This window comes from Gadus chalcogrammus, chromosome 14, assembly GCF_026213295.1.
Source record: "Gadus chalcogrammus isolate NIFS_2021 chromosome 14, NIFS_Gcha_1.0, whole genome shotgun sequence".
Classification (NCBI taxonomy): Eukaryota; Metazoa; Chordata; class Actinopteri; order Gadiformes; family Gadidae; genus Gadus; species Gadus chalcogrammus.
The window spans coordinates 3019961-3045417 of NC_079425.1; the positions used below are offsets into that span (position 1 = coordinate 3019961).

At 45.5% G+C, this 25457-nt stretch overlaps 1 protein-coding gene across 1 annotated transcript in view; it reads right to left on the reverse strand.

Moving 5' to 3' along the window:
• Positions 1-23792, reverse strand: part of LOC130403591 (protein kinase C-binding protein NELL1-like) — a 151447-nt gene extending 127655 nt beyond the window's left edge. The window contains exons 1-3 of the mRNA XM_056608008.1: positions 23718-23792; positions 23098-23226; positions 2355-2505 (exon numbers count right to left, since the gene is read on the reverse strand). Coding sequence (XP_056463983.1) covers positions 2355-2505; positions 23098-23226; positions 23718-23766 — 329 coding nt within the window. The 5' untranslated portion in view covers positions 23767-23792. The remainder of the gene's footprint in view (positions 1-2354; positions 2506-23097; positions 23227-23717) is intronic.
• Positions 23793-25457: the final 1665 nt, after the last annotated feature.

A 25457-nucleotide genomic window follows, 5' to 3' on the forward strand; every position in this document is an offset into this window, starting at 1 on the left:
GGTCCAGGCGGGGGAGGTTTGATTGTGATGGGAGCGAGGCAGAGAAGGGGAGAAGGGGACAGGGGGGACGCCTGATTGGAATGGTCGCCGCGGCGAGAGCTGTCGGTCCGATGGCCGGCTGACTGAAAGGTCCGCCATGATGGGAGAGAACCAGGCGTCTGACGGGCCTGATGGGGCCCTTGGAAGAAAAGCTGCACTGGTTCTGGGGGTTAGAGATGGATGTGGCAGTCCCATGGACACAACAGGGGGTTGTCAATAAAGTGTCAGATGGCAAGATTTAATTTCAAGAAATCCACTGAAGTAAACCGTTAGGAGGTAGAGCGGGTTGGCTGGTAACCGGAAGGTTGCTAGTTCGAACCCTGGAGTGTCGAGGTGTCCCTGAGCAGGGCACATCACCCTAACAGCTCCAGAAGAGGTGGTTGTCCCCTTGCGTGGCTGACTCCGCCGTCGGCGTGTGAATGTGTGCATGAATGGCTGAATGTTAGGCAATATTGTAAAGCGTTTTGAGTGGCCACTTGTTAGAATAGCGCTGTATAAATGCAGTCCATTTACCATCCATTCGATACTAAATAAATGTTTTATAATAGGACCCTAAATAATAACCGTGTTTCAGGGTGAGAAAGTATTTCAACAGAGTTGAACAGCAAATTCGCAGAAACATTTCAAAGATACAGAGTGAGAACTGGTGCGATGGTTTCCAATGGGTTCAGGGGTCATCAAAGTGTCCCAGAGACGGTCGCGCCCTTCCTGCTTGCACATCAGACCGCTCGGTTGCGTCCGAGGGCCGTTGAGCGTCTCTTTATGGCAACATTTGCTTTAGTCCGACGGTGGCCGGCCGCTAAATGGGCGCGCATGCCGTGGTGCATGTGGTCTTGCTCTGCTGCCTTCAGCGGTAGATTACAGTCAGTTGGCTTCAATTAGCCTTGCTGTTGTTTGGCCAGCCTGCTGTGCAACAATTACGCCTGCAGCTAATGAGCGTGTGCTTGTGCGTGTGAATGCGTGTGTGTGTGTGTGCGTGTGCGCGTGTGCGTGTGTGCTTGTGCGTGTGAATGCGTGTGTGCGTGTGAATGCGCGTGTGTGTGTGTGTGTGTGTGTGTGTGTGTGTGTGTGTGTGTGTGTGTGTGTGTGAGAGAGCAAAGAGAAGAAAACAGAGGGGGCCATAAAGGCAGAAAATGGCAGGAGATAAAGGTGAGATACGCTTCCCAGAGGGAGCTAGAGAGACGGAGAGAGATAGAGAGATAGAGAGACAAAGAGAAAGAGAGGCCAAGAGACGGAGCGAGAGAGATGGAGAGACAAAGAGAAAGAGAGGCAGAGAGATGAGACGGAGACGGAGCAGGGATGGAAATGTTCTGAGTTCTCAAGGTGACCTTGGTACAACACACAGCAGGGACTGAGTATGAGTCTGGCCCTTTTCACAGGGAACATAGAATACATGTCCATGCCCACACACACAACAGAACACATGTCCGCGCTGACAACACCTCGCACACTTAGCATTCAGGTCCCACAGCACGCCGTCGTTCCATGGCAGTTCACTTTGCCAGGGTTCTTTAGAGAACTGAAAGCTGTTACCTTTAAGAGCAGGATTCAGGGGGAGAAAGGGTGAGGGAGGGTGGGAGGGGAGTGGGAGGGAATCAATGCTGCCTGCCCTTTAAAAACAATTTGCCCATATAGATCCCCAGGTGGGATAGGGGGGAGGGGGGAGTCTAACTCACAGGTGCCACTCAAGTCAGACCTGCAGCCTTTCCCACTCTGTAATCATAACCGATTCATTTCAACGCTAGTTTTTGCGAAAACAAGAAAACACCTGCAACACCCATCATCGCTGGGAAAATTCAGAGGAAAGGCTCGGAGGAAATGTGTACCTGTTACCGCGGCTAGGCGACTGCGTGACAGCTCCATTACAAAGTTTTATGTCTGAGTGGAGCTTGAACCGAGGCAGCGGCACATATTCATGATCCTACACTGATTCTGATTTATAGGGCCATTCTGAGTGGAGAGTTAACATACATAAAGTATGTGCAGTGTGTCCGCTCTGATCCCCCTTTCTGTCATGCTATATCTTCCGTTTGCACACATATTTTATGATTAACCATGGTCCTACAGCATTTGGGAGACCTGATTCTTTGTCAGGGGGTTGGAACACAGACTGGGAGCAATCAAAATGACATTGTTCTTTACTAGATCAAAAGTCTCTACAATTATGTTTAAGAGGCAGTATTTCTCTCAACAACACCCAGCTGTACCCTTGCTTACTGTGTCTGTGCACGCGTGTCTGTGCGCGCATGGGAGTTTGTGCATGTGCGCATATCTGTGTGCGTGCGGGCACGTGCGCAGGCTGGTGCATTTCATACCTGTGCTCTGACTCGTGGATGGAGAAGATGACTCCAGAGGTGGACGCCTTCTGCTGGATGGAGGCCAGGAAGGTGAACTCCGTCTTACTCCGGAACATCTGCACCACCCTCTCCGTGAGGTGTTCTGGAGCATACACAGCTCTCCCCACATCTGGAAAGACGCAACAGAAGAGAGGGGCTGTGATACGGCTGCTTCTGCCTCCCCTTGTATACGGCGGATCGCTCCATTAGCCTGCTAAGCATGCGACGGTCTGAGGCTGGGGGCGGGCATTAGGAAGAGGGATGAGGGTAATGGTGGAGAACACATCGGCGTCTGGAAACCCCTCATCTGTGTCAGCCATTTTTACCGTACCCGGGTTTGGGGCATCTGATCATTTGCATCTGAACATTAAAGCCTGGAACTATAAATGATCCAACACGAATGATGACACATTTTCACATACATATTGTGGTTGTATTATAGGTGTAGCAGTTCAGCTGTGTCCCAGTTTGGTTTTATTTCATGTGTTTTCGGTTCGGTTCTATATAGATATATATATTCTTTCCCTTTATTAACCAAGAGAAGGCTCACTATGGCATCAAATCCTACATTCCTCCAACAATAGACGTTGCACAAAGTGAAACATGCTGTAAAGCACAGTAATCTTAACCATGTATTTAAGTCTGTGGGATATGGTTGTGAAGTGAACACTATGAACATGCCCACTCCTAAGGTAAGTGGTTTACATTTACATTTAGCAGACATTTTTATCCAAACAAACGTGCAACAATTTATACACATATTCACATACCGACGGCGGAGACAACCATGCAAGCTAAGAGCCAGCTCCGGAGAGCTTAGGGTGAGGTGTCTTGCTTAGGAACAACTCGACAATCAACTAGGAGGAGCAGGGGATTGAACAAGCAACCCTTTGGTTACAATTCAACCCGCCATACCTCCTGAACTAAGCCAACCTTGTTGTTTAGGTCTAGCCCCCACCGGAATCTCTCCTACGGCCCTGGACAGTTTGAAGTTTGGATGATGATTCCATATACGCCTCAACATGTTGACCCACTAGTATGGGCAGGACAAGCGCATGTCAGGCATGGTCACTGATTCATCCATCACATTTTGTGCTGGACTTGGTCCACACAATTAATCAACTATCACTGTTTGTAATAATTATGGTTGTGCCTCCAAAATGGGCCAAAGTCAATGGTCTCAATTCTTTTCTTTGCCTTGCTGAACTGTGCGTGTTTGCCGCGCGCTCCAAACCGCATGTACCTACATTTGACAGAACCGTTACACTCCTAGCATGAATTATGTATGCACAGATAGACAAAAATACTTGACTTCTCAATGGCCTCAGCCTGCCATGTGTTTTTTGTATTTGATGGATGAATGTGCTTTTGCAGACCAAGAGGACAGATTTGACCTAGAGCATCGCGGTTCGGGCTGGAGGTGACAGACTGTCCCGTCTAGGAGGAGCCAGTGGCTGGCTTAGTGGCGAGGGCTTTTAAAATTCCCTTGGGTGACCTGTCTGGTCTCACACTCCTGCTGCCGGCTACCAGACATTCAGACTACAGCCCGCTGAAGGCATTCCACACAGGCCTTCTGGGTCACACACACACACGCACACGCACACAACTCCCATCAGAGTCCTCTGAATAATTGTAAACAAACAATGCTGTGACATGCAACAAGCGGTCACGCACACAACTCTGGGAGCTAAGTTGCTAGATATATATGCACTCAGAAAATTAGCATGAAAATTCTCATAGAGTGATTGTTGAGCAATTATCCGGCTTTTGATGAATGCTGTCTCATTCCACTCCAATCAACCCAACCTCTCGCTGGCTATTTGCCTCTCACACAGACGTTACATTTTCAAGTTTAATTATCCAAAAAACAACAAGAGACAAAAGTGTCAAAATTAAGATTCTAGACATTGAGATGTCATGCTGCTCGACTTATCAACAGTGGGCAATTAGTTAACAAGGCTGTCAAAAAGTTCCCAAGTTTCCAGCACCTTTGCCGTAGGTGGCAGTTCCAGTATGTTTTGTCACATATGGTGTGAAAGCGCCTTTCGCTGTACATTCAATACATAAAGCAACAGATGCTATGAAAGCGACAGGAAGTCATAATGACAGGCAGTCACAATGACAGGACGTCATTGTGCGACGGTAAACAGGGAAATTCAGCAAAGACAGCAGCGTCAACCAGCTAACTTTTCTCTCATCAATCGAGCACAAAGGCAAAACGTTATGGATCGATTTGAAATAGGATTCGACCTCGTATAAAACTGCAGCAAGCAACATCAACACCCAGCTACAATGACAGTGTTTTTAGTGTCAACATGTCTGGATGCCGGTTTCTTAGAGGATAACTTAATGTGTATACTCCACACATTAACATGCTCATCCACGTCTACCCTACCACATCCATCTGGCCTGAACAGAACAGCCATGTCACGACAAGGTCAACTTCGTGACAAACATTGCGAAGAGGTTGTGCACTTGTGCGTCCATATATTCTGTCAGCAACTAGTGGATACAAGAGATTGTGTTCAATAAATCGAGATATTTATGTTTTATGTATACATGGACACAACAAAGGTGATTGATCGATGGACTGAAATTAATCGAATTTTGACAATTGATTTATCCTTCAAGTAATTTGACAGTATAAAGGGTTCATGGATAATCCGGCATTATTTTTGGTTCATTTACTATGAGGCTACATCTGACGTGATTTGGCGCGATGTTATTATCAAAGGCTGGTCGGTTGGTCCAAGCTCAGGGTAACTGGTGCACCTCACATGAACCGGAGCCAGGCTGCAGGATCTGCATGTCCATGTAAGCGGCTAACAGAAAGCACATGCCTACCCTGCAGACTTCCCTTATAGAGGCACAATGATGCATCTGGAATTGAACCACTCTGGGACAGTTGAATCAAGGTAAGCCAGGCAAATGCCAAGTTACAGGTATCTCGGCCTACTCCTTTACTGTTGCAGTCCCATTTAAATATTTGGTAGATTGATCATTACAAAATGAGGAGTCATCATTGCAAGCACATTGAAGACAACACTTTTGACTCTGGTAACTCTGATGGCATTTGCTACTATTAATGCTAACAACCAACGTGTGTTGAATGTATCGTTACCTTTAAGGAAACGATACCCGTTAAAACACATTTCAAGTTTCAGTTGGACCAGCTGCCCCTTGGCTCATTTGAGCTTTAGTACCTCAGACACACCCACTAAATACATTTAATGTAATCTCGATCGATCTTTTAACATTTGCTAAACAAAACCTGCTTGTAATGAGGTCTCTATACCCAGTCCTAAGGTCAAAGGAGCTACTTTTTGGTCGGAACATAGATTGTAAGAGCTTGACATAAGGGCACTCGCTGGAGGGGGATGAAGGAGGAGGAAGGAGAGGCTGGAGGCTGAATGGACGGTGAGTCAAACAGAAGAGGAGGTCTGATCTCATCCACATTCTTCTATCCCGGTTGAAAAACTCCTTGCTTACTGAATCATAAAAAGTTGGTATGTGTAGGATTCAGTGGCATAGGGGTAAGGTTGCAACTAGTTTAGGCTGCAATTGTATCAACTACAGTACGTACTTCCAAAGATAAATAATCGTCAACAACATTAAGCAGCCAATTGTCAAGTGAATTTGTTTTTTAGTCAGACTTTAAGTCATATATTGAAACTATATAGCTACGATGAAACAATTCAAATGCTTCCTCTACAGCCCTTTGTCCCTTCCGGGCTGCTGTAGAAGCACGCCGAGGCTTCTGGGATGTTGATATACCGGGTTCACTTTAAGGTAACGAAAACAGGATGATTCATATTTTGTTTGCACTAATTAAAACATATTTTCGAAAATTATATTCCATTTCCGCAAAGGCCGTTCGCTAGAAGCTACTAAATTCTACACATCGCACCTTTAATGAATCTGAAATGAATGAAACATTGAGAGAGAAAGCAAGAGAGCGAAAGCAGGAGCGAGACAGAGAGAGAGAAAGACGGAGAGAGAGACAGAGAAAGAGACAAAAAGACAGAGACAAAGGGAGACACACACAGAAAGCCACACAGAGACAGGTATGTGGGCAAATAAAGGCGCTTCTCTATCAAGATACTTCTTCTAGATTCTTCATCAGTCACATTCAGAAGAGAGACAGTGGCAATGAGCCGAGCCAGGGACACAGAGGGGAACATACTGTATGTAGGAGAGGTAAACTTGGATATTGGCAAGAAATTGGCATAATAAACCCTCACTTTATGCATTCCCCAGCACGCGCCATGACAGCATTAGCATTCTGGCTCTCCATCACACAGTGCACATGCATTATTTGAACAGAAATGTGCAAAACTTGTCATGGGGGAATTGGCCTGAACTTGGGTGTTGTGTTCTCATGGAAGCAAACTCCCTAATCACATACTGTACAATTGTTACACGCAAGATGTTACACACATACACTAGAACAAACAGACAATCTTATATTCAAGGGTGACAGACTGGATATTAATAATGGTGTGTGTGTGTGTGTGTGTGTGTGTGTGTGTGTGTGTGTGTGTGTGTGTGTGTGTGTGTGTGTGTGTGTGTGTGTGTGTGTGTGTGTGTGTGTGTGTGTGTGTGTGTACAATCCCCCTGTGCACCGGTTTGGGTTTAACACCACAGCTGGTGCTCATTGCTTTCACAGTCACACAATTACACTTTGCCCGGATAGGCACAGACATACACACGCAAACAACACCCCACACACACACACACACACACACACACACACACACACACACAACACAACACAACAAAAACATAACATGGTCGGGTACACACACTACCACACATTCATGAAACACACAAAAACACAGTAACAGAACCTGTGCACACAGGGGAAAGAACTGACGCTGATGTGTTTTCTAATGTAGCCTTGAGTGCTGAGGTTTCTTTTACCCACAATGCCGATGGTCTGGCCTCATGCAACCATCCAGATATTCACGTTTGAGTTTCGCAACGATTATCAGTCTGGCCTTGGCCGGAACCAGCCATTGATTATTAAATATTGCCTCACTTTTTTCAAACAAACTCCAACACAATCAGTGTGGACTTCTGTTAATCTTGTAACGTTTTTATTCAGTCTGTTTTTTGGATGAAAACTACTTTGATTGCTAGACTTTCCTTTGGTGCCACCGTTCATCGGTTTGTTTAACGGGAAGACTGGCCGCCCAATCATTTGTTTAACGGGTAGACTGGCCGCCCAATCATCATGGACTGAAACTCTACGGTGACTGGTCCTTTCATTTATGTTTCGGGAACAGGCTTTCATCTGTGCTGGACCCATCCGAAGAGGGACTCAGAATGTGTACGCCACGAGATCGGGACGTTCTCACGCGGCCCCTGCCGATGCTGGGCCTGAGGTAGGACCCTGGCCCCTCCAGCAGACCCCCGCACGACACAGCTAGACCCACCGAGGGGGTCCAGTAGGGCTGGGCGATTTTGGCGAAAAATAAAATCTACGATTATTTCAAACCAAACCCGATTATCGATTGTAAACAATATTTTCCAATACGTACCCACATCTACCACTCTGCTGCGTGCCTCAGTTTAAAATATTGAATAAATGTGTTGTGCTCCGTCTTTCGGTTGCAACAGACTTTAAGCAAACTCTACACACAGTTCTGTACACACAGAAAACTTTTATTTATTTTTTCAGAACCGATTTTCTTTAAAAAAAAATCGTCCTAAACCATTAATTCGAATTACGATTAAAAATTGATTAATCGCCCAACCCTAGGGTCCAGCATAACCCGGCACGACAAAGCCAGACCCACAGAGGGAGTCCAGCAGAACCAGCGTACTACTGCCCTATCTGCCCTATTTATTTGATGCCATTTCGATTAAATTGCAAAATTGTATTTACTTATTTGATAGACTTTTACTCGTTTGTCAATTGTACTATTGTCTGTTAACTGACTTCATGAGCTACTTGATACCTGAATTTCCCCAAGAGGATGAAGAAAGTATGCTATCTATCACCCACTAATTACCTTTGCACCTGTATACTTAAGAGTGGCAACGTGTGACATTGTAACATCGCCCCAGGTAGTAGGTGGGAAAAAAAACTGGGAGATGTTCAGTGTTCTGGAGAGGATTCTGTCTGCGATAACTGGCTGTGCCTCTGTGTGACAGGAACTGACCCAGAGTAGCTTGGCTGTGTTGGTGTGTGTGTGAGTGGCAGGGTTTTTGGAAAGTCGATGGTAAGATGAGAACAGCTCCCTGCAGGACACTCTTGTTAGTAAAGAGAGAGGGGCAGGCTGGCCAGCATTGTTATTTGTGGAGTATATCAGTTATAGCAGCAGGTCCCAAACTTTGACTTGAGGGGTACTACTAAAATGTCATCAAGGCCTTTCGCAGACAACCTTGCCTGCAAATTGTGAAGATGGGATGAATACACAAGCTGTGGCTGAGCAAAGAGTGCCAGTGAATGCAGTTATTGTTGCAAGAAGGCCATGGCCAGTGTGAAACAGTGAAAAGAAAACGGAATGCACGAAGCAACACTTTTAGAAGCAGATAATATCAGCCACAATACGATATTTACCGAACAATATTTCAAAGACGCACTTGTTCACCGAGAGTTCACCTAGACTGCATAGCACCAATACAATAAGTGCGCGAGAAGGCTGTTTTTAGGAGAGTACGGGAGGGGAAGGGGCGTTGGGGGGGTAAGGGGGGAAGATATGCAGAGTCCAGGTGAAATCACAACAAGGGAGTCTTGAGTTCCTTGCAGAGGCTTGTGAGCGACTCGGCAGTCCTGACGACGTCGGCAGGGAGTTCGTTCCAGCATTGCGGTGCCAAAACAAAGAACCGTGATTTTATTGATAACATTATTTGAATCCCTATCAATCGGCATTATCTACAGATGTGTCCAGGTGATTTGAAGCTACAAGCTAGTCGAAAGTTACGAATTTGGGCGCAATTCCAGATAGATTCGAGAAGCAGCCTGCTAGCCCCAGTCATTGTGTTGGTGCTGCTAGCAAAGAGGAACAAAAGCAAGCAAAACACAGCAATCCTTAAAAAGCTATATTTTCTCCTCGCTATACTCGCTATACAAATAACACCTTTGTTGAATGAATTTAACCGCTTTAGAAAAGGAAAATGAAAGAACGGTTAGTTTATTAATAACAGCAACATTTGCAGCAATGGTCTCCCCTCCGTCGGATTCAGAGAGAGAAGGATTTGTTTGCTCGTTCTTTTGTCCAACTACGGTGTTGCCCCGAGCAGCAATGTTCTCAGAAAAATATCCCCGGTGGGAATATTTGAACACCATTGCAACACTAACCTGAATACTGTAGCATATTGATGTGGAATAGATATTGTGAGAATAGAATAACTCTTGCCGGTAAAGAAATTAGTATTGCAGTTGACATAAGACTCACAAGTTAACCTAGACTCTGCATAGCCTCCCCACTTCACCCCCCCAACCTCCCCTTATTGTATGTTGTACGTCCTGGCACTTAAAATATAGTACTTATCATTGTGAAGCATCTTATCCTAGCTAGCATAGTTGTATACGGGGAATGGGTTAACCAATTGTCAGTGCTTTGCACTTGGCTCTATGAACATCCTTTCTGTACCGACAACGATATATTGTATCTCTTTCTCCTGCCAAATGTAATTTGGACAAAAGCGTCTTCTAAATATCTGTACTGCAAATGTAAATGACTCACTACATTATTCATTTATCTGATAAACCAATGTCTTAGTCGGTATTAATATCTTAAGGATGAGCCTCTGCCTTTCATTTCAAGGGACAGACGGCCGGCCTTGAGCACAGCGTCCCCGTGGATCAGCGTGGGCAACGTGAGCGGCTGGCCCGGCCTGATAAGATCAGCAAAGGACATCCAGGTAGGAGACACGCGTGGAGATAATACAACCTAAGGTCACCCAAAGGCGCCACGCTACTCTCACAGGAATCATCTCTGTCACAGCTCAGTGGCAAAACAAAGGCAGGCACCTGTGACGATCGCGTCTGTGGCTGCAAGGGCACACGCACACATGTACACCTCGCACACACACACACACGCACACACACACACACACACACACACCCCCCCCCCCCCCCCCCCCCCCTCGGGGTGGCACCTGCTGGTTGGAGCTTGGCTCTCAGCTGACAACCAACTAGGCTTTTTTTCTTGCCGACTGGCACTGACGTGAATACACAATGCGACGCAATTTACAACCTTCCCCCAAACACGGGTGAGAGACACAGGGAGAAATACAACCCTCCCGCCGGGGGAATAAACCACCAAGAGAAATGCCATCTAAAACTGTATTAATTACCCATCATGAGGTACCCAGATTTACGACGGGCTGCTCCCCAGTGTGGGAGAGGGATGTCTCCACACCCTCAGCTCGTCTCCCTCCCGGGGGGGACGTGGATGTTTGGGGAGAGAGCGAGTGCGTTCGGGGCGTTTGCATACATGTAGGGGTTCGGATTAGGAAGTCAAGACACATTAATTATTGAAGTGAGAGGAAATGACAGCCACCACCCCCCCCCCCCCCCCTCTCCTTGGCGAACAAGGACCCTGAACTTAGGAGTGTGTGTACCACTTGTTTCCCCGTGCCTCCACTATTCTTCTGCAGTCGGTGTGGGTTGTGAGTGTGTGCACACGCGAAGAGGAGTGTGTGGTGGTGGTGGTGGGGGGGGGGAATAAGGCGAGAGGAAAGATGGTGCGCGTGTGCGTGGGGGAGTAACGAGCACAATGTGATGAAACCTCCATCCTCCAGAAAGTCACTTTGATTCATTCACCGGGGCTCAGCCGCATACGCACTGTAAAACCAAAAGCCTGAGTGATAATAACCCGCTGGTATCAGACCTGTAGGCACCAGACGCCTCTCCTCCTCCTCCTCCTCCACCACCCCCTCCCCCAACCCCACCCCCACCCCCAACACCACCATCCACCCCCACCCGGCTGTCCTGCGTCGAGGAGGCGGCTCCGGGAGCAAACAACCTCAAACCGGATTCATTTAGCAGGGAGATTGAATAAGCCTGCACTGCATTCATCAAAAGACTCTGCCTTGGTTGTTCCGCGTGTCGCCTCGCCTCAGAGACGCACACAGCACCGTGAGACGGATGAAAAGCTCCGCCGGCGCCGCGGGTCGAGACGCAAAAGAAGCATTTTCTCTCCGTTTTTCATATATATTTCACACGGCTCTTTCTCCGGTAACCCTGACTAAAACAAAATGACAGATTGCCTTTTGGTGCACTCATCCCGGGTTCCTTTGATCCGCGTTGCTTAACAGAGGAGGATGAAGAAAAAACATGAAATCCTGTTTACAACTTAGGAGTGCATCGTGAATCGCCGTGGTGTCTAAGTAGAGTATCTGTCAGGCGGCAGCCATGTCACACTTTAGTGCCTTCACTGGTTTATGATCAGCAAAATTATATATTTCTTGAAGTCCCCGGTCACCCAGATCCAAAAATGTGTCCATAAATTCAAAGTTGATGTTGAAGCCGTCCGACAAGGTTTTATGCGTTTTTTCTATTTATTTACTATGATAAAATAAACGCTGTCAAAAACGTCTTGGATTTTCTACTATGAATTATTAAGGCTTGAACTATGAAGTATTATCAGAGCCGAACAACTGAGTAGCTGAGATGAGGGGTGCAGAAGTAAGAGCAAAAAGAGCACGTCATTCCTGAGCGAAAGACTCGCAATTGAGGCTCATAACGGAAGATCCAAGCCGTCAGCAGTTACTGACTTGTGTTTGTGCAACAAAAACATCACATTTCTATTTTTCGGTGAGAGTATTCTACCTCAGGGGTGCAACTATCATTGCATGAATCCACATACCGATTTGCAGATGTGCACACACTCTCCATGACTTACGGGTGTGACAGCACCATTTTAGCACCATAAACACTGCAGCAAAAATTTAAACGTACGAGTTTCTAATCGTGTGATTTGTAGAATAGGATTCGTGCACCTGCGATTAAGGACTCTACAAGTGTGCAACTCGTAAAAGCATTCTCCTCTGTGACGTAAGTGACTGGTACACACTTTCACTTTTCTACTTTCATTTTCTACAACTAAAAACACCACTGTCGCAGGTGTTCAGTTGCTTTGCTCCAATAATACCTTCACAGTTTCCCTGATGGGCCATTGAGTGTCATTGTGGTTTTATTCAGCATTATATATTGTCCCCGCTCCCTTGTAAAATAAAAATTCATTACATACCATTATTACAGGCAGACTTGCAAAGCGGTTGGCCTATTAACGCCACTAACTCAGAGGTTCTGAATGGGTCGGAAAAAAAACACGATTTGTCACGGGTGTCTCTAATAACACTCATTTGGGGTCTTCTCCTTTTATGTACCCGGGCGAGGCTAGTCGACTTCTCTTCGCTCGTTTAGTCGGCCACCTGTGTCCCCGTACATGAAAGGAGCGGAGGCGGAGCCATAATTAGTGTGATGAGTGACACCTGTGGTTGTCCAACGGTATGCCTCTGTGAAGAACATAGAGATAGAGATACATTCTTAGACAAGATTAGCTTGTAAACCAATGTATGTATAAGGCATAAAAAGCAAGATACCGGTTACATTGCCCAACCTTTTTCAATGAGTTGTTATTATTCAGGGATTCACAATCTGGGACATGTCGAGTACAAATATTTTATATTAAATGGACCCATAATTAGTTTGATGAGTGACACCTGTGTTTGTGCAACATTATGCCTCTGTGGAAAGAGATATACATGGACAAGACTGGCCTGTAAACCAATACTAAAAAGTAAAAAGCATCAAAAGCAGGATTACGTTTACATTTCTAAAACGGTGTCCTTTTTATCCAGTAATATTAAGTTCTGTGTCATGTGGCGTGAAAGTATTTTACATAAAATATGCATCAAATGAATTCATATGAATACATAAACGACTCAGTGAAGAATCGGTTGAGAAATGTGAACTTCAAGTCTTGGCCTCTCAAAGATGGTGGCGTTTGATACAGCGCAGCAGAGGGTCAGAGCAGTCAACGCGGCGGCCATGAATATCAGTCAGTGATCTATTATGCCAGGTGTGATCTGAAATGTTATGTAAAGGGTGTGGGACTGGCACAAGAAGGCTAGTGTCTGTGATTGGACAGGCTTATGATTAGCCCCATAGGTCACTCCTAATGCAGTTATCCTGTTTTGATAACATTGATTTACCGATGTAGGCTTTTTTTCTGTATTTCTACATCTACAGATAAACTGGAAAACATTTTTTCATCACATTGACCAATCAAACTGGACAACAACACATTTTTCATTCGCAACAGTCGAGCGAAGCGCAAAAACTGTATGCTTTACATTCAAGCATGCATGAGCACATTCACACTACGACGAGTTAGCGTACACCAAACAGCTCAACCCCTTAGTGCCTTTGCTCAATGACATGTCAACATGGCGGAGATTTCAACCAACCTACTCCTCAGTTGCAGAGCGATTAGTTTCCGTTGAGCCAAACCAGTAAATGCAGTGTTTTTACCACAGTGTATGAAAGAGTCATAAAATAGACTTCTAAATCGAGGCTACTAGGCTGATCAAAGCGAGGACTTGATTCCAGCTGGCGCGGATCACAGCAGGGTGTACACCTTCGCTATATGTTGTATCTTCTGACCAGAGTTAAGCCACAGACAGTACAGTCAATATAGCCACTAATTCACTCAATGCCATTGCTGTTCCCTCCAGAATCGTTGCTGGTCTTGAATACGTGTTGGTCTAAAAACCCTCCCCCACTCTCACACTGTCACCCTGCCAGGACGCCAGCCAACCACCGCGAACACACACCCACCACGGAGAGCAGTTGGATCGTCTCCTCTCAAACATGACATAAAATAAATTTGGATCTCTTGGATAAAGAAAAAATGGCAGATGCTCCTCAATAGCGCCAAGGAATATGCAGATCCGTTCTCTGTGGCTCTTTCAGAAAGAGGAGTGACGGGGGAATGAAATTGGAAGAGGTTGATTTTGTGACAGCGCTCTGAACTGCACACGGGTATGTGTGTGCGTGCGTGCGTGCGTGCGTGCGTGCTTGCCTGAATGCGCGAGTGTGTTGGTGCGTGCGTGTATGTAGGTTTGTGTATGTGCGTGCTGGCTTGCGTACGAGTACGTTCGCGTATGTGCGTGCCGCGCATGCGTGCCTGCGTCCGTGCGTGCGTGCAAGTGCGTTTGTATGTGCGTGCGTGCGTGTGCGCGGTAGCGAGTGGTTCCCGATGTGAAGGAGGTAACGGCGGCGACGCAGGCAGACAGAGGAGGGGGAGATTACGCTGAGCGCTCATCTCCATAGTAATAAGCACAAGGTCAGCCGCTTCCCCCTCTAGAGCACGTCGGGAGGTTCGAGGTCCCGGAGATAGTGTGACCAGCTGACACAACATGCAATGCCTTTGGAATTATACTCAGCCGAACAAAAAAAGATATGAAGCACTGGGTTCTTTTCTTATCAGTATCTGTGAAGGATAGGCAGTGATGGGCGGCAACCGCGAAGCGCGAGTCGGTAGAACATATCTTTTCCCTAATGTGTTTTTTATCATTACAATGTATTGACGTTTAAATGTTGTAGAATAGGTGTTTTATGTTGTTTTTTTTAGGGGGCGGCATCTGGGAGCATCTGGCTCAGGAGGTAGAGCGGGATGGCTGGTAACCGGAAGGTTGCTAGTTCGATCCCCGGCTCCTCCTAGCTGAATGTCGATTAGTCCCTGAGCAAGACACCTCACCCTGACTGCTCCCGACGAGCTGGCTGTCGCCCTGCGTGGCTGACACCGCCGTCGGTGTGTGAATGTGTGCATGAACGGGGTGAATGTTCGATAATATTGTAAAGCGCTTTGAGTGGCCACCAGTTAGAAAAGCGCTATAAAAATGCCGTCCATTTTGTGTCATATCTCCATGACATTCAGGCTCGAACCCTTTGGCTGAGCGTGACGTCTAATGGGCGCCGTGTGGTCCCAGCTCTGTTCCTTGGAGCCCCCCATCAGCACGCCATCTAGAGCTACGTATCTGAGAACAGCTCATCAGCTGCAGTTCCTTGCTAATCATGAACAGAACTGAGTCTCAGACAGTGGATTGGTATTCTTCCATGAGAGAGCGGCTCATGTGCCAGTGTTCTTGTTTTTGTTTCTACACTTGTGTGTCTGCTATTATCGCCCTTCTGTCTCTTCCCTCGTCACGATGATGTGTTGTTTGTGTGATACACTGTGGTCCGCTGAGAGCCACCTCTAAAGTTCACTCCACGCCATTTAGTTAGGATTCCCTAACAACAGTACACACAGGATTATTACTCTTCCCCCTTGCAATAAGCCGCCCAAAGGCTGTAATAAAAAATAAATATACGTCAGGATAGATTGTAGTGGAACAAATTGAACATAAGGTTACAGGGCCATCCTAATGAAGGTAAAAGCAATTACAGGGGACTCATGATAGCATCAAAGCAAAGGAATGGCGCGGTGCAGAGCACTGATCACGTCCACATTGTGACGGAGAAGAGGCCTCGTTGTTATCTGCACAGCACAGTCTAGAAAATACTCTCACTACATGGAAATGAAACTGAATGGCTTGCCTCTCAAGGTGTTTACGTTTGTTTTGTGGGTTAATTTCCCTGCTTTCTCTGCGGAGGGCACAGAGAGATACGCGGTGAGTGAAGCAGACAACCTTTCTCACCGTCGGTGTGATAATGAGCCTGAATAAAGGGAGGCCCTGGAGTAGCTTATGATGAATTGCTTCAAATGTCTTGTAAATAGTCATGTCCTGCTTCTGAAAAGCAGAGCCACTCACTGTTCTTTCTACCCCATCTAAGATGAATTGTTAAGAAAAGTACTTGCATCAGCAACACACTATCTTCTTAAAAGAGTGTGGTGCGGCTGACAGAGAATTTCCAAATTCAAATAGGATTCCCCGAGACATTACCAAAGTGGGGGTGCTTTTACTGGGAGGGAAGAATGTATTTTATCAGCCTAAGAAAACCATTATTACATGTCAGAGTAGAACAGATTGATCATATAGACACACACAGCCTTATTAGCAGAGCTTAGTGGTAGTAGATCTGTGCTCAAGGATGGGGTCATGTCAATATGATCTGCTCTTAAAACACTATTAAACAATTACAGACCATCTGTTATTTTAAAACACTGTAATATAATACACACTAACCAACGATCTGTTTATTTAAAACACTGTAATACACACTAACCAGCCATCTGTTATTCTAAAACACTGCGCTACACACTAACAAACTACCTAGTCTTTTAATACCCTGAACTACAAACTAACCAACTACCTAGTCTTTTAAAACACTGCACTACACACTAACCAACTATTTGGTCTTTTAAACACAACACACTAACCAACTACCTAGTCTTTTAAAACACTGTATTACACACTAACCAACCACCTAGTCTTTTAAAACACTTACACACTAACCAACTACCTAGTCTTGTAAAACACTGCACATCACACTAACCAACTACCTAGTCTTGTAAAACACTGGACTACACACTAACCAACTACCTAGTCTTGTAAAACACTGCACTACACACTAACCAGCTACCTGGTCCTGCTTCCCCATAGAGAGCGAGGTGTGACCCAGAGCGAGCCTCGGTTACAGAGCCTCACCAGCCGCGGACAATGACATAATACCCCCCGTTTCCCAGATTCCAAATAGAGGCTCTTGTACGTGGCCCCCACTATCCAGCCTACCTTTAATTTGACAGCGGGGGGGGGGGGGGGGGGGTTGGCAATAGAGCTATTGCTGTCCCCTTTGAAAGATATCACCCTTGTGTCCGATGAATTATTCAGAGGAAATAATTCCGCCGTGGTTCCTGTGCGGTGGGACGAATGTCTCGCCGCCTCCGCCACGAGGACAGCCGGGGAAACTCATGCATAAAAGATGAAAGGTTTGATAGCTGGAGCCATGGACCCTCGCGGTTCGTACGCTGCCTGGCTCATCTGCAGCGGGTCTGAGGGCCGGCCAAAGCCCCCATTGGGACCCGGCGGCATGCGGGCATTCTCTGTGATATCTGTGCCACATGAAGCTCAAAAAAGGAGACCAGCGCTAAAATTAGCCGTCGCAATTGATGCCAGGCTAGCGTGCTGCAACTCGAGTGTGGTGAGGTACTGGTAGTTCACACCCGGTTCACCTTTTGTTTTGGTCTTCCAAAGCTCAGATTTCCTGGTACATTTACCTGGTACCTGGTGTTTTTAAAGCCTTCTTCTTTTCTCGGCAGCCTAAATGTTACCAGAAATACATTTTGCACTCATCTGTATTTTTGCATTTTCATAATCCCCCAACCATGCTCCTTAAATCAGAAAAAAACAAATATATATTTGTATATATTGTGGGTGTGAAGGCAGTTGAAGTCTGCCACAGCAAGCTCTATGCCTCCGTCCCACATTCCCAGTTCTCCCTTTCCCTCTCTTTTCCAGGCAGACCCGTCTCCCACATAAGAACACTGACGGATCCATTTGAGGGGAGCCAAGCCCCTTCTCCTGCCCAATTGCCTGACACAAACACGATAACATTTCAGTCGCCCCATATCAAAGATTGGCATACTCCTGCCTTCTAAAACAGGAGTAACATGCACATTGCTGATATGCCGCGAATAAAGCAGGCTGTGGTGAAATGTGGATCCGCTCCCTGTAATTTTAGCCTCCCTGCCTTCCCAGGTACCCAGAAGCCCGGAACTGAAGGAACAGCCATCCCAGTTTGGGGGTGATTGCCTTTTTCACTCACCCGTAATTAATTCCACCTTCACGGAGGTAAATACGAATCAGATAACATTCTGAAACTATCACATTGTGTAAATATTGATCTTAGATCCCGATGTGTGATATTAAACACGATTTTTTTGTTATGGTATGATTCTATCTAGGGCAGCACGTGGAGTATGCCAGAATACTGTAATTATATATGCTAATGAAATGCATTGTTATGCAAAAGTATGTGAGAATGATTCACTTTCTGCAAAACGTACCAAAAAAGCAAGCATAAATAGTACAAATGTAAACCAAAAGGCTTAGCTCCGACTAGCGTCAATTCTATACCTTTTAGCCTGCATGTGTATATATTTAAGCCCTATTCATTCTACAACTAAAACAGGGTGGCTGGGGTTCAGAGGAGCAGAGAAAGCATCCAAGATGGAGTGCATCAACAACGACAAACAACAGAATAACCTTCGATGCCTACTAAGACTAAAGAAAGGCTTTCTTTCGAGAGACTATAACCTCGGCCTCACCTTGTGAACCATTGATCTGCAGTTAAACACTCATATTTATCATTTGGGGGTTGTTTCTTTGCCATCTATTTGTGTGAGGTTTATGCCTTGCAGGCATGATAAAAGGGCCAATACACTCCGTTTAGCACCCATATGCGTTTCCCCAAGCCTCTTAATATGGTCACAAGTTTTGGCAACAAGATTATGACTTCCTATGAAATTGGAGGATTTGACGAAAGGGGAAAAAACAATAACAGTGTCCTTTTCCATCTAGCATATTTCCGCAACTTCAAGGATCTGTCAGGAGATTTTAAGGCGTGCGAGTGGTGGACTTCTGAGAATTTCTATGACTAAAATGTTGGATCCACACGCCAGAGATGAGTTATTTGAGAACCTCCAGAATAAAGTGATTTCAGGCTTGGATGCCGGTTGGGCATGACATATTTCAGTTCTTAAAATGCACACAAGCTGACAAGTGGTAATAATAGGCTGATTCCACCACCACCACGAGAACACAGAGAATCTACGAGTGTGGGCCAGTCCAAAAGTTGCTTTAACTAAAACAATAAGCCCTATTTGGATTTAGTCCATGGGATATTAGTGTTGGCCGTGTTCAAATCAAGTTATAAATGCTTTCAGGATTCAAAAGAAGAAAATATGCCAAGAACAAACTGTATGATTAATCTGGTTTTATTGGTTCTTAGCAGAGGTCACTAAAACACGGAGCTCATTACAGGTCCGGACCCAGACGCCGTCCTATTATAACGGATCAATTATTGAGAATTATTACGTTTTGACAGAGCGTGCAAGTTTAACTGCCATTACAGGACTGGTTCCACCACCACCACAGCCCAGGAGTCTAACCGACCAATTGCATGTGTTGTAAATCACCCACGTGCTGCTGCTCAACCAATCAAATCTGTGCATTCCAAGGCGGAGACGTTTAGAGGAAAGTAATTTCACATGCCGCGCTCTAAATTGAAAAAAAGCAGAAGGCGAAAATAGCTGTAAATCCACAATAGACAGTTCCTTTGTCCCACTGGCAGTTCAAAACCAGTATATCTCTTGAAGCAGTGAGGCAGCGTTAAACACTGAGCAGACACATAGTATTCCAGCCTCACCAATGAGCATCTTTTCATGTGTATGAGAATGGTCCCGACGGCCGACGCCCTCCCAGCCCAGAATTAAAATCCCGGCAGGACAAACTAGAGCTCACTTCTCTGACTGAGCCAGAGAGAGTGGGGGAGTGGGATTTAAAGGGCTGATATCATGCCACCAGGTGTGAGTGTGATTAGTCATTACAAGCCGTAAGAAAATCGTCCCTTCCCTGTGCCTTAGTGACATCACAAGGGGGCGTGTCCACCTAGATGTACGCTGGATAGATCAGTCTACTATCTATCCTACATCAGATTTTCGAACCGCTCATAATGGCTAATCATACTCACACCTGGTGGCATAATATCACCCCTTTAAGGGAGAAAGACCGTGAGACAGAGAGAAATTAGGCATTTAAGCTCTACCGTCTTTACGATGTGTTGAGATTGCTGATTGCTGATAAATGAGTCAAGAGTTTTGAGGACAATAATGTGAACAGAAAAGAAGGAAGTAAAACTCGAGCAATAGCCTACCTTTTATAAAAGAAAAAATCTAAAATAAAGCACATTATTTTAAAATGGACGTCTTTCACAAGCTCCTGCCATTATGCATTTTTGTAAATGCAGTCCTTATTTCACTTGAAATGAGAGAATTCAATTTAATCATTTATTAAGTAATAGAAATACCTCCTTTTCAATGTGAAAACATCACGATAAGTATTATTAACCCTAACTACTAGGCTTCTTCAATATATTGGAACTGAATCATAACGCTAATAAAGTGAGACAATAGGATGTTCCAGACCGTAATATTCTCAAACTGGACCTCTTTGAATTTGGTTAAATGGTTGCTCATACTAATTTAGGAGGATATAGGTCAACCCCTCCCTCATCTAGTGGTTGTGCCTACTCCATGCTACAAGGGAGATGCCTACACACAACCTGCTGTTGAAATTAAAGAAAATATATCAACATTTTCTCATCAATGCATCATCGCCATGTCGGCATGTACTGCATGTACTTATTGTAAGTCGCTTTGGATAAAAGCGTCTGCTAAATGCCCTAAATGTAAATGCATGTCTTCTGGATGCAAGGAGTTTTTTTAAAATGTGCATTAAGTTGGCCACAAAAAGAGATTTATTTGACTTAACACACATAACTGCACCATCTCCCTTGTTACATGGTCATTATAGCCATTGGAGAAATGTAGTGGAAAATGACTAACGGCGAAATAGGGGTTTGCTATAGAAGAATAAAAGGTGTATGATGACACGGTGGCTTTATCCCATCAATGACTTAAGATTTAGGAAGCATACAGAGAAAACACACAGGAACACATACAAGTCTCTGATAAAAGCAGCCTCCATATTGGATTGTGTAGAAGCAACAGTATTCTGAAACCCAGTCGATAGGATGGCTACAAAACGTAGACTGAAAAGTGTATCTGCGCCAACATTAACGCCAGATCAATTTGGCTCACACACATGGTTTGCTCGCAGGATATTCCCTGTTTCGTGGTACTGTTACACCACAGAGTACGAGACTGTTTCTGTTGGACTTCACCAGAGCCCGACGGAAATCAGTCGCACTAAAACCTCTCTGCTGCCGCACACACACCAGCACTGTGCATGAGCACATTAGTGCATGTGCCCGAGCACATAAGTGCATGTGCCCGAGCACATAAGTGCATGTGCCCGAGCACATTAGTGCATGTGCCCGAGCACATTAGTGCATGTGCACATCAGTACCGTGCACGTTCACATCAGTACCATGCACGTTCACATCAGTACCGTGCACGTTCACATCAGTACCGTGCACGTTCACATCAGCACAGTGCAAGTGCACATCCGAACCGTGCAAGGGCTCATTCGAACCGTGCAAGTGAACATCCGAACCCCGTTCAAGTGCACATCCGAACCGTGCAAGTGCACATCCGAACCATGCAAGTGCACATCCAGCAGTGTGCACTTGCACATCACCATGGTGCACCTCAGCACCGATACTGGACAAAGAATCTTAGGAGAAACAGTGATATCCGATCCCTCTCTCCTCGCAGAAACGACCACCACCATCCCCACAGAATCATTAAAACACACCGCTGACCCTTCAGTCAAACACAGAATACAGCTGGAGAATACAGTGTGGCAAAACAAAACCAACAATTAATATTTACGGTCTACACATTGCCTATAGCATGTTTCATAAGGAAATAAATATTCCCCTCCAAAAACAACACCAGTTGATTGCAACCCATTTGCTGGTCTTTCCCCCTTTAATACATTTTTTTTATTTTTAAGGAATCCAGTTGAGGTTCAATTGGGCCTGAAGGCTGTGAGAGACGATGCAGGGCTGGTCGCTGCCATAAATCAACACGGCAGTGGGCAAAGTGTTAAATAGGTCATGACGGAAAGCTCGGGTCTCGGGCTCGCTCGTTCAATATTCACCCTCCCCTCCCTCATGGCTAAGACCCCCTGCTTTCACACGGTCTGGTCAGTGGGGCGGGCTGGTGGGTACGGGGGTGGATAACCGGGCGGGGGTGGGGGGTAGTTGGAGGTGGGGATGCCATCTTCCAGGGTAGACTGGTGCATCGCCTATCTTTTCATCGATACATAAAGAAACAGAAGGAATCCAATAATCTAAGCCCAATGGAGTCACACATTGTGTGGTAGCAGTGCATACCTGACGCTACGCTACAACCACTGCGCTAGTATCCCGTCTGACTCCCCCTCTGCCTAAATGAGAAACTGCTGTGTTATTATTTTCATGAGGGGCACATTTTCATTTTTGCTCTTTTTGCGTTGAGATGATAAACGATTTGCTCCTGTGGATCAACGCCCATCTGACACTGGGAGGCACGCGCATCAAAGCACGCTTTGGCTCACATGTGTGTTCAAACTCACACACACACACACACACACACACACACACAGTATGCAAATGACTCACAATCGTGGCATATCTCTTGGGTAAATGCAACAAAACTACAATGTTACGAAAACAAGATCAATTTTAAAGCAATTTAAATTGTGACGAAATGATAACACATTACTAGACACATACATTACATTAAGTAACCATTGAACCGCCCAGACACACAGGCTAAAGTTACAGCACAAAGCCAATTAACAGCTAGACCGGTCGTCCCAATGTTACAACAATAATAAGGCTGGGAGGGTATAGACGCTGTCGGATGAAGATGCATTGAACATTGGCAATCGAGGTCAAATTAATTGTAATCAGGAGTGATGCTGACGATATCCTGTGACCGAAAGGTGTGACATTGATAACACTCAGAGAGCATGCATATTAAGTTGATCACCGTGTGTCTGCACATTAAGGACACGAATTCTGGTGCACACACGCACAAACACACACACACACACACACACACACACATGCACACACACATTAATTATTTACCTCGAAACAAGAAGGCTTTGCTGCTGTTGTGTAGCCCCGCGACTTGGGTAATTCCATAGGTGGCATTAGCCAGGTCAAGTTCATTGATGATATCAATCTGGTAATCTTGATCTGATCCAAAACCCAAAACTGTTGAGAGAGGACGTCCAACAAGAGTGTGTAACTGGCATGATGAAGAAGTACATACAGACATATTGCTTTGACACATAGCCTACAGTTTATACAGGGAATTCAAATTTACATTGTTATTCATAAAATGTGAATCATAGATGTGCAGAAGAAATAGCAAGTATGCTCCCGAATTGCTAATGATTAAATAAACGTTTATCTTTGTTTGGTGTGTGGTTTTTTTTACCATGCCATCACCTGTTTTCCTCATGGCTTATGTGCGCTATGCGCAGGAATAACCCTGCAATCTGCAACGCACAATTTTCGACCTTGTTTCAGCGCTAAGAGTGTAAATAAACAGTTCGTTCTAATTTGTGGTCGACCCGCTAAACGTACAGCCTGCCTGCGCGCAAAGACGCAGATCCCCGGGAAGAGAGGTACCCCAGCAGACCAGGTGTGGACTAAAACCAGAACGCCACCCCGGGTGTCAGATGAACGCCTGCGGGACTTACCTGGTTTTGTGAGGAAAAAAAGAGGTATCAAAGTCACCAAAATATCCATTTGTGTTTGTTTGTTCTGCTGTACAGTTTCCCTCTGATGCTCCCGATGCCCGTGCGCGTAACCGGCAGTCCTCCACCGTGCCCGCTGCGATAAGACTGAGCCTCGGCGCTCAGCTCCACGGTGCAGAGCAGCCGTCCGGGCCGTACCATTAAGCGGGAGGAGGGGAGCCCGTGGTGCGCTACAGGATGATCTTATCTCAGGACAGGGATGTACTCGCTACTATGCCATAACGCTGGTGCAGGTGTGCGTTATTTTCGACGTTTACAAAGTGAGGATGCACATGGTGGAGTTAGGGTTAGTGCGTAACGCAACTTTGGTCCAGGCCACCTCCTAAGTAGACAATGTAGAGGTCCAACTCTGGAGGTGAGAAAGGCGACCCAAATAAAGTCAGGAGAATAAACGAAAGGACGAGAGCATGATTCTCTGTCATTAAATGGGTGATATCATGCTTTTTTCGACTTTCCCCTTTGCTTTAGTTATATGACGTATAGAAACATCTATGCTCGAGCCAGAGGGAGCAATCGCGCCCACCGAGAATGCCCCTCAATAAGTGCGTGAAACAGATCGTTTGCGCTCAAACTTTATGTTACTACTATAATAGCAGGCCTGTCGCAGCAGTTACTCAAGTTACTCAAGTGCGCATGTGCCAAGCGCGAATGCATACACCGCAAGCACGCACATGCGCACGAACATACACGGAGACGCACACACATGCGCAGTCGCACACACTAAAGCACGCGCACACACCGCACGTCACAAAGGTAGCGACACATACACGGAAGCGCACGCACACACACACACACTCTCACACGCACAGGTAAGACGTTTAACGGCTCCGCCATCTGCACACGCTTAGGTAAGAACACACACGCACGTGTACACACCGCAGCGACAACAAATTCTCCCAGGTAAAACGTTCTGTCAAAAGACTATATAAATTGCGATACAATAAGGGAAGGGACAATTTCTCACCTCGACAAGCAACGGCATGTCGTTCATTTAGTCATATAAAAACTGTTCAATTCAAACATTCCGCCGACCGGCATATCAACACACAAGTGAGGTGATCTTAAAGAGACAGTGTCCCTATAACACAACGAAACATGTCAATAACACAGTAGGCTATTGTGAATTATGTCTATAGAGTCCACCACAAAGACAATACCAATGATGATTATTATTTTCAACTAACCAATAGTAGTTGCCTTGCATTTTTAAATGTCAATGCACTTATCAGCCCTGAATAACAGTAAAAGCTATTTAATAATTGATTTGCATGCATAGTATTCTACACTTTCCATTGAACAATTACTGTTAACTACTAGTGTCCGTAAAAGTGTGAGGCTGTGAGTGGATGGTGCTGAAGTGCGAAAATCGCGCCTACCGGCTACCCGCATGGTTTACAACTCTTCGTGAATCCGCCGACACACGCAAAAAACGTTCGACCAATAACAACAGAGTTGGCTACTCAACGCTGAAATCGAACAGAAATCAACAGTGTGAGAATAATAAGTGGTATTTTTAACATACAGACATCTAACCTATTCTAGTAGTAACCCCAAATGCAATTATTAACCTCTTCTGCATCATATGGGATCTTTAAGGTAAACGCATCACTTCTCAAATGGCATTATATCAAGATGTGGAACTTATTGGGTCCTTTTAAATAACCCGTGCACCTTCCTTTAGCG